Below are 11906 nucleotides of genomic sequence, written 5' to 3' on the forward strand. Positions count from 1 at the left end.
GGGAAGGAGGGGAAGGGGAGGAAGGGGGATGGTGCCATGCTGGGAGTGGCGGCGGGGCGGCCGCGCCCGGGGGCGGGCAGATGCCGAGCCGAGCGGAGCCGAGCGGAGCCGAGCGGAGCCGAGCGGAGCCGAGCGGAGCCGAGCGGAGCCGAGCGGAGCCGAGCGGAGCCGAGCGGAGCCGAGCGGAGCCGAGCGGAGCCGAGCCGCGTCTTGCCTTGCTGTGCCGGTCCCGGACGGCGGGGCAGGTACGTGCGGTCGGGCGATAGTGGTGGTTGGTGCGGGGCAGGGATCGCGCAGGTCCCGGCTTCCCTCTGCTTCCCTCCCGGTGAGAGCCTCCAGTTACTGCTGTCCTGCTTCTCCTTCCCCGCGCTGCCCAGGCTTCTCCGAGCTGGCTGCTCCAGCCTCAACAGCCCCTTCCTTCCTCTCGCAGCCACGCCAAGCGCGCTGCCGGCTATAGCGCTCCCTCGCTCCAGTACTCTCCGCTGCCTTTGCCTGCCGGGACACTCTCTATCCCCACGGACCTCAGCCTCGCCTAGCACGTCTGTTTATACCCTGCCGTGACCCGTCTCTTCCCCAAATCCCAGCCGCTCAAGCAGTTGCCTGTGCTGCCCCGCAGCCTTCCTCTGCCCCGTATGGGATCTCCTCGCACCGCGCCAGGCGAGGAATACGGTCTCTGCATCTGTGGATGTCTCGCTCTTCTGGGGGTCATCGCTAAATTTCTCTCTCACAACTGCCATCTCCAGTTTTTTCCACTGATATTTCTTCCCCCACCACCCTCATCCCCGACCCATGTCCAGCCTGCCTATAACCTCTCCTTTTTGGCTTTAACCCCTCCAAGCTTGTTTCAATTCAGGTTTTGATAACAGACACCCCACACACATAATTAATCTAATGGTTCACATTTCATCTGCATTCTCCTGGCATCTGGCTGATCTCTCTGATGTTTTCTTCTCACTTCAAAGGTAGACTTTAAGTCTTTACATACTTGTTGCCTCCATTCTTGTTGCACCATTCCACATCTAATAATCTTATCATCCCTTTAGAATTTGTGTTCTTTCTTTGAAAGTGTTCTGTAGCAATTCAGTGTCACTGCACGCCTCTGTGATGGAGCTTAATTGTGTGCTGTTGTCTCCTTTCAGGTTCTCTCTGTCCCACACCACACAATTCACTCCCCTGTGAATATCTGCAGTGGTGGGCCGCAGACCTACTCGTTTGTGCCACACCTGGTAAGCCCTACTGTCTAGCAATCAGATGAGGTTTATTATGTTGCATCAAATTTTTCTGCAGTCGTTCCCTCCTTTCTTGATTGCGGGGAGCTAACTACCGTCCATTACGCAGCAGGCGATTGTCCAGGTGTCATACCTGAGCCTATTTATTTGAATAGTGTCCAACTCTTGCCTCTGCCATTTGCACAACAGCAGTTCTAGCTTCAGTCTGGGAACTAGCTTCTAGCTTCTCAGACTGTTTCAGGACAACCAATGTGTTGAATGAATAGCCTCGTTCTGCATGTGGCAAAAGGTTCTTGAGGGGATGAGGATCATCTAAAACAGTGCTGCCAAAGCCATGTTCTCACTTTCTGTCTGTGGCTAATTACTCCCTTTCTTGGTGCACACTAAAAGGCTTGGGGTATGATCCACTCCACCTGACATTAGGCTTCTACCAGAGGCACCAAATCCAGCCTGTTACTTTCTCCTCCAGAGCCAGAGGAGGGACAAAGTCAACTGTAGAGATAGACCACAGTTCTCAGATAAGACCAGCTAAGACGAGAATTACTATACACAGCTTGCAGCCTTTCTTCCTTTCTCTACTGCTTGCTACAGCAGCAGTTTGGGGTGGCTGAGCATTGAGCTCAAAGACTTCAGTTAGGTAACTGCTATGATCTCCCCACTCTTTTTATTTCTTTTTCCCCCCCCCCGTTTGTTTTATTTTTTTCCTTTATGCAGACTTAAGAGGCTGATGTTATAAGGACAGTTATGAGTTTTGACAGTCATAACAGGATTTTTTTTGAAATAGAAGCTAGAACTATACCTAAGCAGCTGTCTCACACTGTAGTCCTTCCTAACAAAGACTCAGTCAGGTCTGGGAATGTAGTTATGATTTTGGCTTTTTCCTTCAACACCTGAGATCTGGATAAGTGGGACCCATTTTATTTTTTATTGATGTGTGCAACAAGTATGGGGCTAAGGAGTTAATGATTGCTGTAGCTGATTTTTAGGTAGTGTACAATCAGCTGTTTCTGCCCTGAGCTGTGGCTTGCCCTTCTAACTGACTTTGCTGTTGCAAGGCTGACTGAAGCACAGTTCATTTGTGAAGGGGCTCTTAAACTTACGTTCAAAACTTTTGTTACAGGCTCTGTACCCATACAGAGTCTGATACTGCAGAACTTGCTGCTATTGATTTCTGTTTTGCTGCTAGCCTGTTCCTCTCTGGAAGGGGAAACACATGCTCAGAATCAATTGGAGACCATGTCACAGCTGGGGTTGAAAGTCCACCATAGCCAGTGCTGGAAAAGTAAACATTAAAGTTGGTAAGACCTTAGGAGGCAGCTGATGTGCTCAGAAAAGCCCAGTTTTCTTTCAAAACTTCTTTGTGATTCCAGGCTTACAAATGACACATCAGTCTCCTGATCTCTTGAATTGCATTCAATGTAGGATGTGTTTTCCCTACACCCAGTTGTGAGCTTGAGGACTAATATGTGTAGTACTCTGAGCTAGCTATAGGGCTGACAGACACATCTTCTTCCAAAGTGCATAAGAAATTTAGCGTTATTATTGAAGCCATCAGTCTCTCCTGTGATGGCAGAAACTACAGTTCTATTGTTGTCTATGTACTTGAGTGAAATTGAAAAATAATTAACATATTGAAAGGAGCATGTTTAAATTGTTAAACTATTATCTTTGTTGGCAGACCAGTCACTCCACAGCGTGCTGTACTGTAACTTCTTACCTGAAGAAATCAGCACCGATTAGGAAATGGCCAAAGTCGAAAGGTTTGCTTTTCATGTCCCAAGTCTGGAGGAGCTTGCTGGGGGTAAGTCATGCAGCATGTACTTTATACAAACTTGTAATGTACTCTTCAAACTTATCTTAAGGCTCATACCAAAGTATTTTTACAGGTAGTACATGCAGAATTACTGCTCTTAGCACACTGAGAGGTGAAGAACAGCACTATTTCTCTATATGCGAAGATTTCTCAGAGCACACAATGACTTTTCCCCCAAGCCCCCACGATATTTAATCACACAGAGAGGCTCTCAATCCCGTTAAAACTGCTGAATTTGCTGATTCTTGTGCAGGTTGTGAAAGTATGTCAACTACACACCAAACTTCTTTACACATACAGAATCATCTGTCCTCCTCTACCCTCTAGTATTTCTTTCTTTTTCAGGACTGCTCAAAACATAGCTGACAAAGATGCAGTGTAGCATGGCAGATCCTGTTGCTTGAACCTAGTTGGCTCCTCCTTTGGTGATTGCTTTAGAACAGGGCTGCAGGAAATATTTCTTTTTTTACTTCTTTCTAAAGCCTTCACAAGATGTGCTCCGAATAACAGAATGGTTGAAGTTGGAAGGGACTTCCAGGTTCAGCCCAGTTGCTCATGAGCTTTTTTTCTTGCCCTAGTTGGAAGACATTATTCCTTCTGGCAGTCTCTCCCCTTCAGCAAATATACTAAAGGTTTTTTGTCTTTTGGATTGATCCCCAAGTTCAGTTTGCCAGTTTCCCGAATCTGTGTCAGTTCGACATTTCCAGGTATTGAGAACATGTGGTCCCAGCAGTCCCCTGGGAGGGTCCTAGTGCTTTTGTCACCCAGTCAGACTGGGGCAGTAGGCCAGGGCTGCTCTAAACCTGTGAGCTCTTCAGAGAACACCACATACTTGCAGTAGAATAGCTTGAAAGAGTATCAGAAAAATTTCATCACAAAGCAGAATTTTCCTTTTTTTCCCCATCTGTCCTGAGGATCTCCTGTGAGCTGTGCATTGTGTTGCTGTTCAGATTTTGGGTATAATTTGAGGAGTGCCCTTTTACTGTCCTTGTCCACTTACCTGAAGGTACTGAGATGTATTTAGAAATGTGCTAAGTACCATCTACTGACCCTTTTGGTCAACAGCTTGGTAAATCTGATCTCAAGAAGTAAGGTATGGCTGAAACCCTAACTGGTAGAAATAAAGGCACAGGAAAGTCTTCTGTGTAAATAAGGAACCACCTGATTTGAGATCACAGACTGCATGTTCTGTCTTTAGTTTGAGACATCTGTCTAAGCAGACCACCAGGCATGAAAGAACCTGGACCTTTCAACATAGTATTTGAAGCAATGTACTGTGAAGACAATCCCACACTCAAGGTTTGGAAGTTGTTTCCAAACAATGTACTCACCTAATCGTCCCTGTTGTTTGAGTGACTTTGCAAGTTCTGATCCTAAAAAACATTGATATGAAGCAAACCAAAAATTTTAGATTTGGTACATTATCACCAGCACCATTCATTATATGTCTTGCTCTGATAGTGGCACTTGCCAGAAAATCTCCACAAGACCATAAAGAGGATAGGCAGTAGGCCATGGCGGTAGAAATTTCCAGACAGCAGAAACGGTTTAAGATTATAATCAAGGTATTGCAAACTGTCTGGTTAATGTATTTAAAGAACTGATTGTTGCTTCAGGTAAATCTTCTTCCTCCTTTGCTCTTGCATCATATTTGACTGTGATTGTAATTGTCTGCTATTTGAAGCAAACCTGCTGCTGAATGTGGTTGAAGTTTACCCACGTTACTTCACACTGTGCTGCTCTGAGTGCTACTAGGAACACTCAGTTAATGTATTTCAATGAAAATGGCTTTTAAATTCTTAAAATTAATTAGTGGGGCAGCCAACAATTATCTGAACAAACTTTTGCTCCTCTTTGAAGTTCTGAGTCATGAAACAAGTGCCTTCAGACATTTAAATTAATGGAGTTACTTAGGGTAAGCATAAGTAATGTATCTTGCTGAAAAAAAGCCCAAACAGATATATTTGTTGTTGTTAGAAACTTGTCAAACTCTTGGTAATTTTTCATTGTCAATAATTTTGCCATTATTCTTTATTACAGTTTTGCAGAAAGGGCTTAAAGAGAACTTTGCTGATGCTCAAGTCTCTGTTGTAGACTGTCCTGATCTGACTCAGGAACCCTTCAACTTTCCTGCTAAAGGTAACTTAGCATTCCCGTCTTCCACTAAGACTTCTCCAGTTCTTTCTGCACAATCCTGCTTAGTTTTGGTCCTCTAAAGGTGTTGAGAGAGCTTAAATTGTTTTTCAGGTAAAGAATATACATGAGAGGAGAGCTACACATTATTTCTGGATTGCTTCCTACTTGATGTATGAAAAAGGACAAGTCATTACTAAGTACTTGTCATAATTTTTTTTCCTAACCTATCATTGCACACCCACTTACTTCATAAGCTTTACTTAGTGTACTGAAAAGGTTTTGAAAATAAGTTGTTTTCTTTCAAATGGAGAAATTTTTTTGAACCATGCCAATCACTATCTGAACCTAAGGAGTTGTGCTTCCATTAATTTTTAAATTCCTGACATTCATGTATGTCAGTGAAGTGAAACTGTCACTAGCTGTCTGGAAGACAGACAGACATGTCATCTGTGCTACTCATCTGAGTTCCCTCTGGCATCAATGTGAAAGAAACACCTCCAGAGGATTATTCATCCCTTCTTAAAATACATATCCAAATAAGTGGGATGAATTGTCCTGGGACAGCTTTCAGCTTTGCTAAAAGTTTGCAAGTGGAGTCCCAACAGAGGTCTCCACTGTGTGGTGAGGATGTTACTGGAGAACAGACAAATGGAAGGTGTTGATCACTCTGCCTTTTTTTTTTTTTTTTTTTTTTGTGCTTAGAGAATGTTATTTTACAACAGGTTGTGTAGCATTAAATCCTACTATGAATCATTATAGGGCTTGGACTTCTTAGTAGTTCAACACTTTATCTAAGCACACTAGGGAAATTATGTTCTCAAGGGTTTGAGAAGTTTGAGGAACCAGTTCCTTGGTGGGTTAGACTGTGTGATTATTAAAGATTATTGGGAAATAATATTTTACCAAGCTAACTGGGTGTATTTTTCCAGGAATCTGCGGAAAGCCTAGGATAGCAGATGTGGGAGGTGTTCCTTACCTCATACCTGTTGTACAGAAAGAAAAAGTGAGTTTTTTTCCTGTAGCTGTGGGATTTAATATATTTGTCAAAAGAAAAGCAATAAACCAAACTAAGGACTAAGAGATACTATAGGATTCTACTTGTGAAAGACACTTTTCAGTGTTTAATGAGACTGATTCTAATGTGTGTTGTATGTCTCAGAATCTAATAAGTACAATAATTCAGTCTTTGAGTAAAATGAGCAGGGAACATACAGGTAAAACCTACCTTTTAGAAAACAAATAGATATCTACCAAGTTTGTTATAACTAAATGTTATGTTGTGTTCAGAAGCTGTGTTCAACCTAATTATCAAAAATATTAATGCAGGTGGGTGTTGTGAATTAAATGCCTCCAGGACTACAGTGAACAGAATGACAATTGCAGATCAGAGCACCACACCAAAATCATAGAATGGTTTGGGTTGGAAGAGACCTTAGAGATAATCTAGTTTCAACCCCTCCTTCAGCAAGCAGGGATACCAGCCACTAGGTCAGGTTGCTCAGGGCCCCATCCAGCCTGGCCTTAGACATTCCCAGGGATGGAAGGATTGCTTTTCTTTTGCAGGTTTATGATCTAAATACAGTTGCAAAGGACATAGAGCTGCCTGGAGCTTTCATTCTTGGAGCTGGAGCTGTTTCATCCAAGGTTCTTGGAATAAATGCTGAGGTCAGTATATAAGTGTGATGGTTCTCAATTAATTCATGGAAGTATCATAACAGTAGAGCAGTATCATGCTGGGTATGTCCCATTTACAACAATGTACTTAATAAACACTTTCACACCACAAACACATAGAACACATTAGGAGGAATTGAGATGAGTGGCATCCACTGAGGTGCATACTCCTGAGATAATAAAGATTAATTTTTAACTTGTAATTCTTCAGGAAGCATGTGATTACCTTGAAGCATGCCAGAAACATGTTTTTTTGAAACTGATGGACAAAGACTTGACCAGAGGTTTTAATTCCAAGATTTAGAAATGCTTGTCAAACTTACTGGTAAATGCCTTTTAAATGCTCCTTGTCTTTTACCCTCTTGGATTACTTTGTTTCACCATTGTGAATTTTAAAGATACCACACACACAATGATAAACTGCAGGAGGGATAGGAGACAAAAACTACTACCTATGGAGACTTTGGTTAATCACAGTTTTTTCAGGCATAAACCTTAAGTCTTGCTGTCTCCTTTTGATGGACTTATTGGCAGATGAGATAGTCCACATCAGCATTAAGTTTGGGCCACTATAATAGTGGTTGTTACTGTATGCTGAGAAAGTATTACATAGAATTACAATACTGGCATGCAGATTATAGATTTTTTTTCTTCTTCTTTCCTTTTTTTTTTTTTTTTAGCACTGGCATTCATCTTTATAAAACATTAAGTTTAATTGTCCAGATAAAGTAAACCTGTTTTCTCGACCTTTCAATTACATTACAATATTAGTCCATTTTTCTTACCAGTACAGACCTCATCCTGAGAGACAGAGCTGTGTGATGAAGTGGATTTTTTCTTGGGATCATGGCCCAAAGCTTAAATCACATTTATTTGAGTTCAGTTCATTTGGCTTATTCTTGCATGTTCTTATTGACTTACTCTTACATGTTCTTTTTCCCAGCTTATCCCTATTGTTCAAGCAAAGAGTGAAAAAAAGCCTGCTGTAAATGGGAGCTACGTTGCTCAGATAAATCCTGCAGACAAAGGGTGCCTGCTTGAGAAGTACAGCAGTAAATACACTGACTGTGAGTTTGGACTGTTGGCCAACCTTTATGCCAGCGAGGGCCAACCTGGTAAGGTACGTACTTAGATCAAAGGTGACTTTGCAGTGCTTTGTGACTGAAGGGAAACTCATGGTTCTCCTATCAGTTTTCTGTGATAATAGTAAAATAGTAATTCCACAAGAGAAGCATGCAAAACTAAAGAGCTGGTGTCAGTGATCAAGGGGAAGAATTATTGGAGACAGAGGCACTTGAATTTTTGAGGGATAAGTATGAGTTTACTAAAGCTTTTCCACCATAAATCATTCATCCAAATCCAGTCCAAATTAGCAGTGATTAAAGCTAACAGTGCAATGTACTTGTGTAAATGAGGTGTGGGCACTTACATAGCTTTTTGCAGAAGTGCTTCTCCTGACACAGCCAGCACAAAAAGGTGCTGACAGAACGGTCAAAAACCTGACTGCTGCGTGGAAACTGAACAGCCTTCTCCCTTACCCAGTGTTTCTTTCTGACAAAGTGGAAGCCAGCTTCCATTTTGTCAGCAACCCCAGAAGGGGGTTGCTCATGTCACTGTCTCAGCATGGGTAAATCTCTTGCTGCCCAGCTCCCTGTACAGGCAAAGCTAGCATTGAACAGAACTAAGGAAAAGACAGTTGGTCATATACTGGAAAGATGCAAATGCAGCAGCACTTGCATGGAACCTTATCTTTTCAAAAAGTGTTCTTGGGTTATCAGCTTGGGAGAATTTCAGAACAGCTTTCACAGACCTTTTCAGACTATTGCAACAGGAGATAGCAGTGACCAATTGACTTTATCTTCCAGGTCATTGAAGTGAAAGCCAATGGAAGAACCGGGGAGCTTAACTTTGTGTCCTGTCTGAGACAAACTTTAGAGAAACACTATGGAGAAAAGCCAGTTGGGATGGGTGGTACGTTTATCATTCAGAAGGGGAAAGCAAAGATTCACATTATGGTACGTTGTTCTCAATTCATGTAACTTTCTTTGTCCTCATGAAAACAGAGGTATAAATCAGGGTGTAACATCTTAGTTCGTTAACTTTGTTTTGTACTTTTAAATGTATGCATAAACTAATAGGATGAGCACTGTATTAAAGTAAGGAGCTGACATTACAAAATCGGTGTTACAAAACTAGTAATGCTGTTTTACTTGGCATTAATACCATCATCTTTTGAAATCTGTGTGCTGCTAAAGAACTGGAGAACTATTGTAAAACGAATTGAAATGAAATACATTAACTCAGATGATACTTATAAGAAACATTAAACTTTTTAAAAAATAACTGAGTTTCTAAAATGTACCAGGAGGAGGAGCATCCTCACTTCAGCAGTTCTCCCATTACCTGTGCAATGAAAGGTGCAATATTCTGGTCACTTCTGTCTCTGGCAGAAACAGAGTGATGGGCTGTGGTGAGCTTCTTTCAGTCAAGAAGGAAAATGAACAGAATAGTGGGGAGGGGAAAAACAAAGTTGCTAGAGAAAAAGTATCCTGATGCAAGTGTCTTCCTTTTACTTAAAAAGCTTTCATTTTCGCTGTAGCCTCCAGAATTTTCTTCCTGTCCGCTGAACACTGATGAGGATGTGAATAACTGGCTCAAATTCTTTGAAATGAAGGCTCCACTGATTTGTCAGCCAGTAATAGTTTCCAGAGATCCAGTGAGTCTCTTTTACTCATTTCTAAGTATAGACTGAGACCTGTAATGAATTTTGGATGTGATTTTCCTTTTAAGAATGGGAGTGTGTATGTATTGTGTTAGACTCTTCCAGAGCTGGTGCCATGGTTTAGGAGCTTCTCATTTCTGTGAATTGTTTGAATTGAGGACAGGTCAATCTGTTCTGAAACCTAGTGGTTGTTCATCGTGGATTAATTTAATGGTTCCAGTTGCAACTATGCAAAAGTGCAAGTGTTTGCATCCCAAACCCAACAGCACAGTTTACATTCTCTGCTGGCCACACTGGGAGAAATGTCAAGAGCATGGAAGCTGGTTTAGCCACGTCTTTATGTAGTTCACTTTCATAAGAACTCCCTCTGCTAATGCTGTGTCAAAAGACATGAAGCATGTGTCTCATTGCTGATGTAAATTGAAGTCTCTGCAAAGCCTTGTGCTGGAAACTTATCTAGCATCTTTCACAAGCACCAAATTTAACAGCAAATCATTCAGGATAAAAACCAATCTGGTTTCAAAAACCATTAATGTGTTCGTAATTAGGAAAACCATTTGTTTAAAAGTAACCAGAAAACCATAGATGAAAATGACTATTTTATAGGTAACAATGCAGTCACAAGTAATATAAAAATGTTTTTTTCCAGAGTTAAGTGGCACATACTGTAGGCTTAGATGTGTTGAAGGGTGTGATTTGATTGTGTCATTATGTGGCAGCCTTTGGCCTAAGGCTAAATTGTCTGCATCTTGCCATAATCAACTGATGCATACTTTGAAAGCAGCCATCAACAGCTGCCCTGTTCAGAACCAATGCAACTTGTGTGGTGGATGCTGCTGAGTTTCTCCTGTTTGCATCCACTGCAAGCTCAACAACACTTGGTTTTAGAAATGTTTGAGTGTCACCACAAAGAGAGCAGTAGACAATGGCATTCCAGTGCCATAGCACTATTCACCAGTATCCCCTTGCAGCCCAGAAAACTAATCCTATCCTGGGCTATGTCAAACTAGCTGTGGCCAGGTCAAGCAGGGTGATTCTTTTCCTCATGAGACCCCACCTGGAATGCTGCATGTAGCTTTGGGGTCCCAAGAAAGATGTGGAGCTGTTAGAGCAGGACCCAAGGAGGGCCATGAAAATGAGCAGAGGGCTGGGGTGCCTCTTCCTTTGAAGACAGACTGGGAACTGAGATTGTTCAGCCTGTAGAAGAAAGGGCTCCAGGAACACCTTATTGCAGCCTTCCAGTACTTCAAGGAGGCTTTTAGGAAAGACGGAGAGAAACTTTTTACCAGGACATGTAGTGACAAAAGAAGAGGCAAGAATTTTAAATTGAAAGAGAACAGATTTATCTTGGACATAAGGAAAAAAATTTTTAAGCTGAGCGTGGAGAGACAGTGGAACAGGTTGCCCAGAGAAGATGTGGATGCCCCATCCCTGGAAGTGCTCAAAGCCAGGTTAGATGGGGCTTTGAGCAAGCTGGTTGAATGGAAGATGTCCCTGCCCATGACAGGCTGGTTAGAATAGGTGATCTGTGAAGGTCCTTTTGAACCCAACCCATTCTATGATACATAAAACTAGTGGTGTTGATCTCATGGTTTAATATGTTAGTTGCTATTTTATTCACTGTTCCTCCCATATTCATCTAACCTGGCTCTCAGAATTGGAGTAGAGACAGTCCCTTTATCACATGGGCCTGTGGCAATTCAGTGCAAAGGGGTTCTATTTCCAATAGGGGTTCCTTGGTGTGACTGCATTATTTAATCCCAATGGAAAGAAAGGTGGGGGAGGGGAAAAAAGGTTAAGAAGGAGATCTCAGTAAGCTTAACACCAAAGTTGGGGGCTGTCAGGGTTTCTAAATTCTTTTGTCTTACTGGTTTCACAAGTGTCTTGCAAGTTTTCACTGCTTAGCATTTGGAGCTATGTGGAAATACGCATCTAGGCTAGACTATCCCGTGAGTTTTAAACGCTGTTACCTTGAACGCCTTGTTGACGGGCCCTCTGTGTGATGCCAGGGCTTCGATCTGCGCGTGGAGCACACGCACTGCTTCAGCCACCACGGGGAAGGAGGGCACTACCACCAGGACACCAGCCCGGACAGCGTGCAGTACCTGGGCTACTTCCAGCCCGCCGAGCTGCTCTTCCGCATCGATAGGCCCCAGGAGACGCACCTCGTCGGGAGAGACTGAGCCCCGCGGGCCGAGTTCATCTTCCTCAAGTACAAATGCTGATTTTTTTAATGCTTTTAATTATGCACACTTACGAGATTTAAGAATAAATATGAGAACAGCAAGCTGCCGCCTTCTTAATTGTGTCACAGGGAGGAACTTGGAGCATA

General features: G+C 42.6%; 1 protein-coding gene across 2 annotated transcripts; it reads left to right on the forward strand.

Moving 5' to 3' along the window:
- The first annotated feature begins 128 nt into the window (after nucleotides 1–128).
- On the forward strand, nucleotides 129–11861 carry C2H11orf54 (chromosome 2 C11orf54 homolog). Of its 2 annotated transcripts, none has more exons than XM_048295723.1 (10): nucleotides 129–245; nucleotides 1140–1226; nucleotides 2908–3030; nucleotides 5083–5181; nucleotides 6108–6181; nucleotides 6742–6843; nucleotides 7796–7972; nucleotides 8718–8867; nucleotides 9452–9568; nucleotides 11584–11861. In XM_048295723.1, the coding sequence occupies exons 3-10, from the start codon at nucleotides 2973–2975 to the stop codon at nucleotides 11755–11757; spliced, it is 951 nt and encodes a 316-aa protein (XP_048151680.1). In that variant the 5' UTR covers nucleotides 129–245; nucleotides 1140–1226; nucleotides 2908–2972; the 3' UTR covers nucleotides 11758–11861. The 2 variants fall into 2 exon arrangements, with proteins under 2 accessions (XP_048151680.1, XP_048151681.1); XM_048295724.1 differs by having other exon boundaries at nucleotides 239–325.
- Nucleotides 11862–11906: the final 45 nt, after the last annotated feature.

Source organism: Corvus hawaiiensis, chromosome 2 (assembly GCF_020740725.1).
Source record: "Corvus hawaiiensis isolate bCorHaw1 chromosome 2, bCorHaw1.pri.cur, whole genome shotgun sequence".
In the NCBI taxonomy this organism is placed as follows: domain Eukaryota; kingdom Metazoa; phylum Chordata; class Aves; order Passeriformes; family Corvidae; genus Corvus; species Corvus hawaiiensis.

What these genes read in the sequence shown, in the direction of transcription:
- C2H11orf54 (XM_048295723.1), top strand. Translation starts at nt 2,973, where the DNA reads ATGGCCAAAGTCGAAAGGTTTGCTTTTCATGTCCCAAGTCTGGAGGAG. An exon ending in TCTGGAGGAGCTTGCTGGGG is followed by an intron (nt 3,031 to 5,082) that starts GTAAGTCATGCA and finishes TCTTTATTACAG; the next exon opens with TTTTGCAGAAAGGGCTTAAA. An exon ending in CTGTTGTACAGAAAGAAAAA is followed by an intron (nt 6,182 to 6,741) that starts GTGAGTTTTTTT and finishes TTTCTTTTGCAG; the next exon opens with GTTTATGATCTAAATACAGT.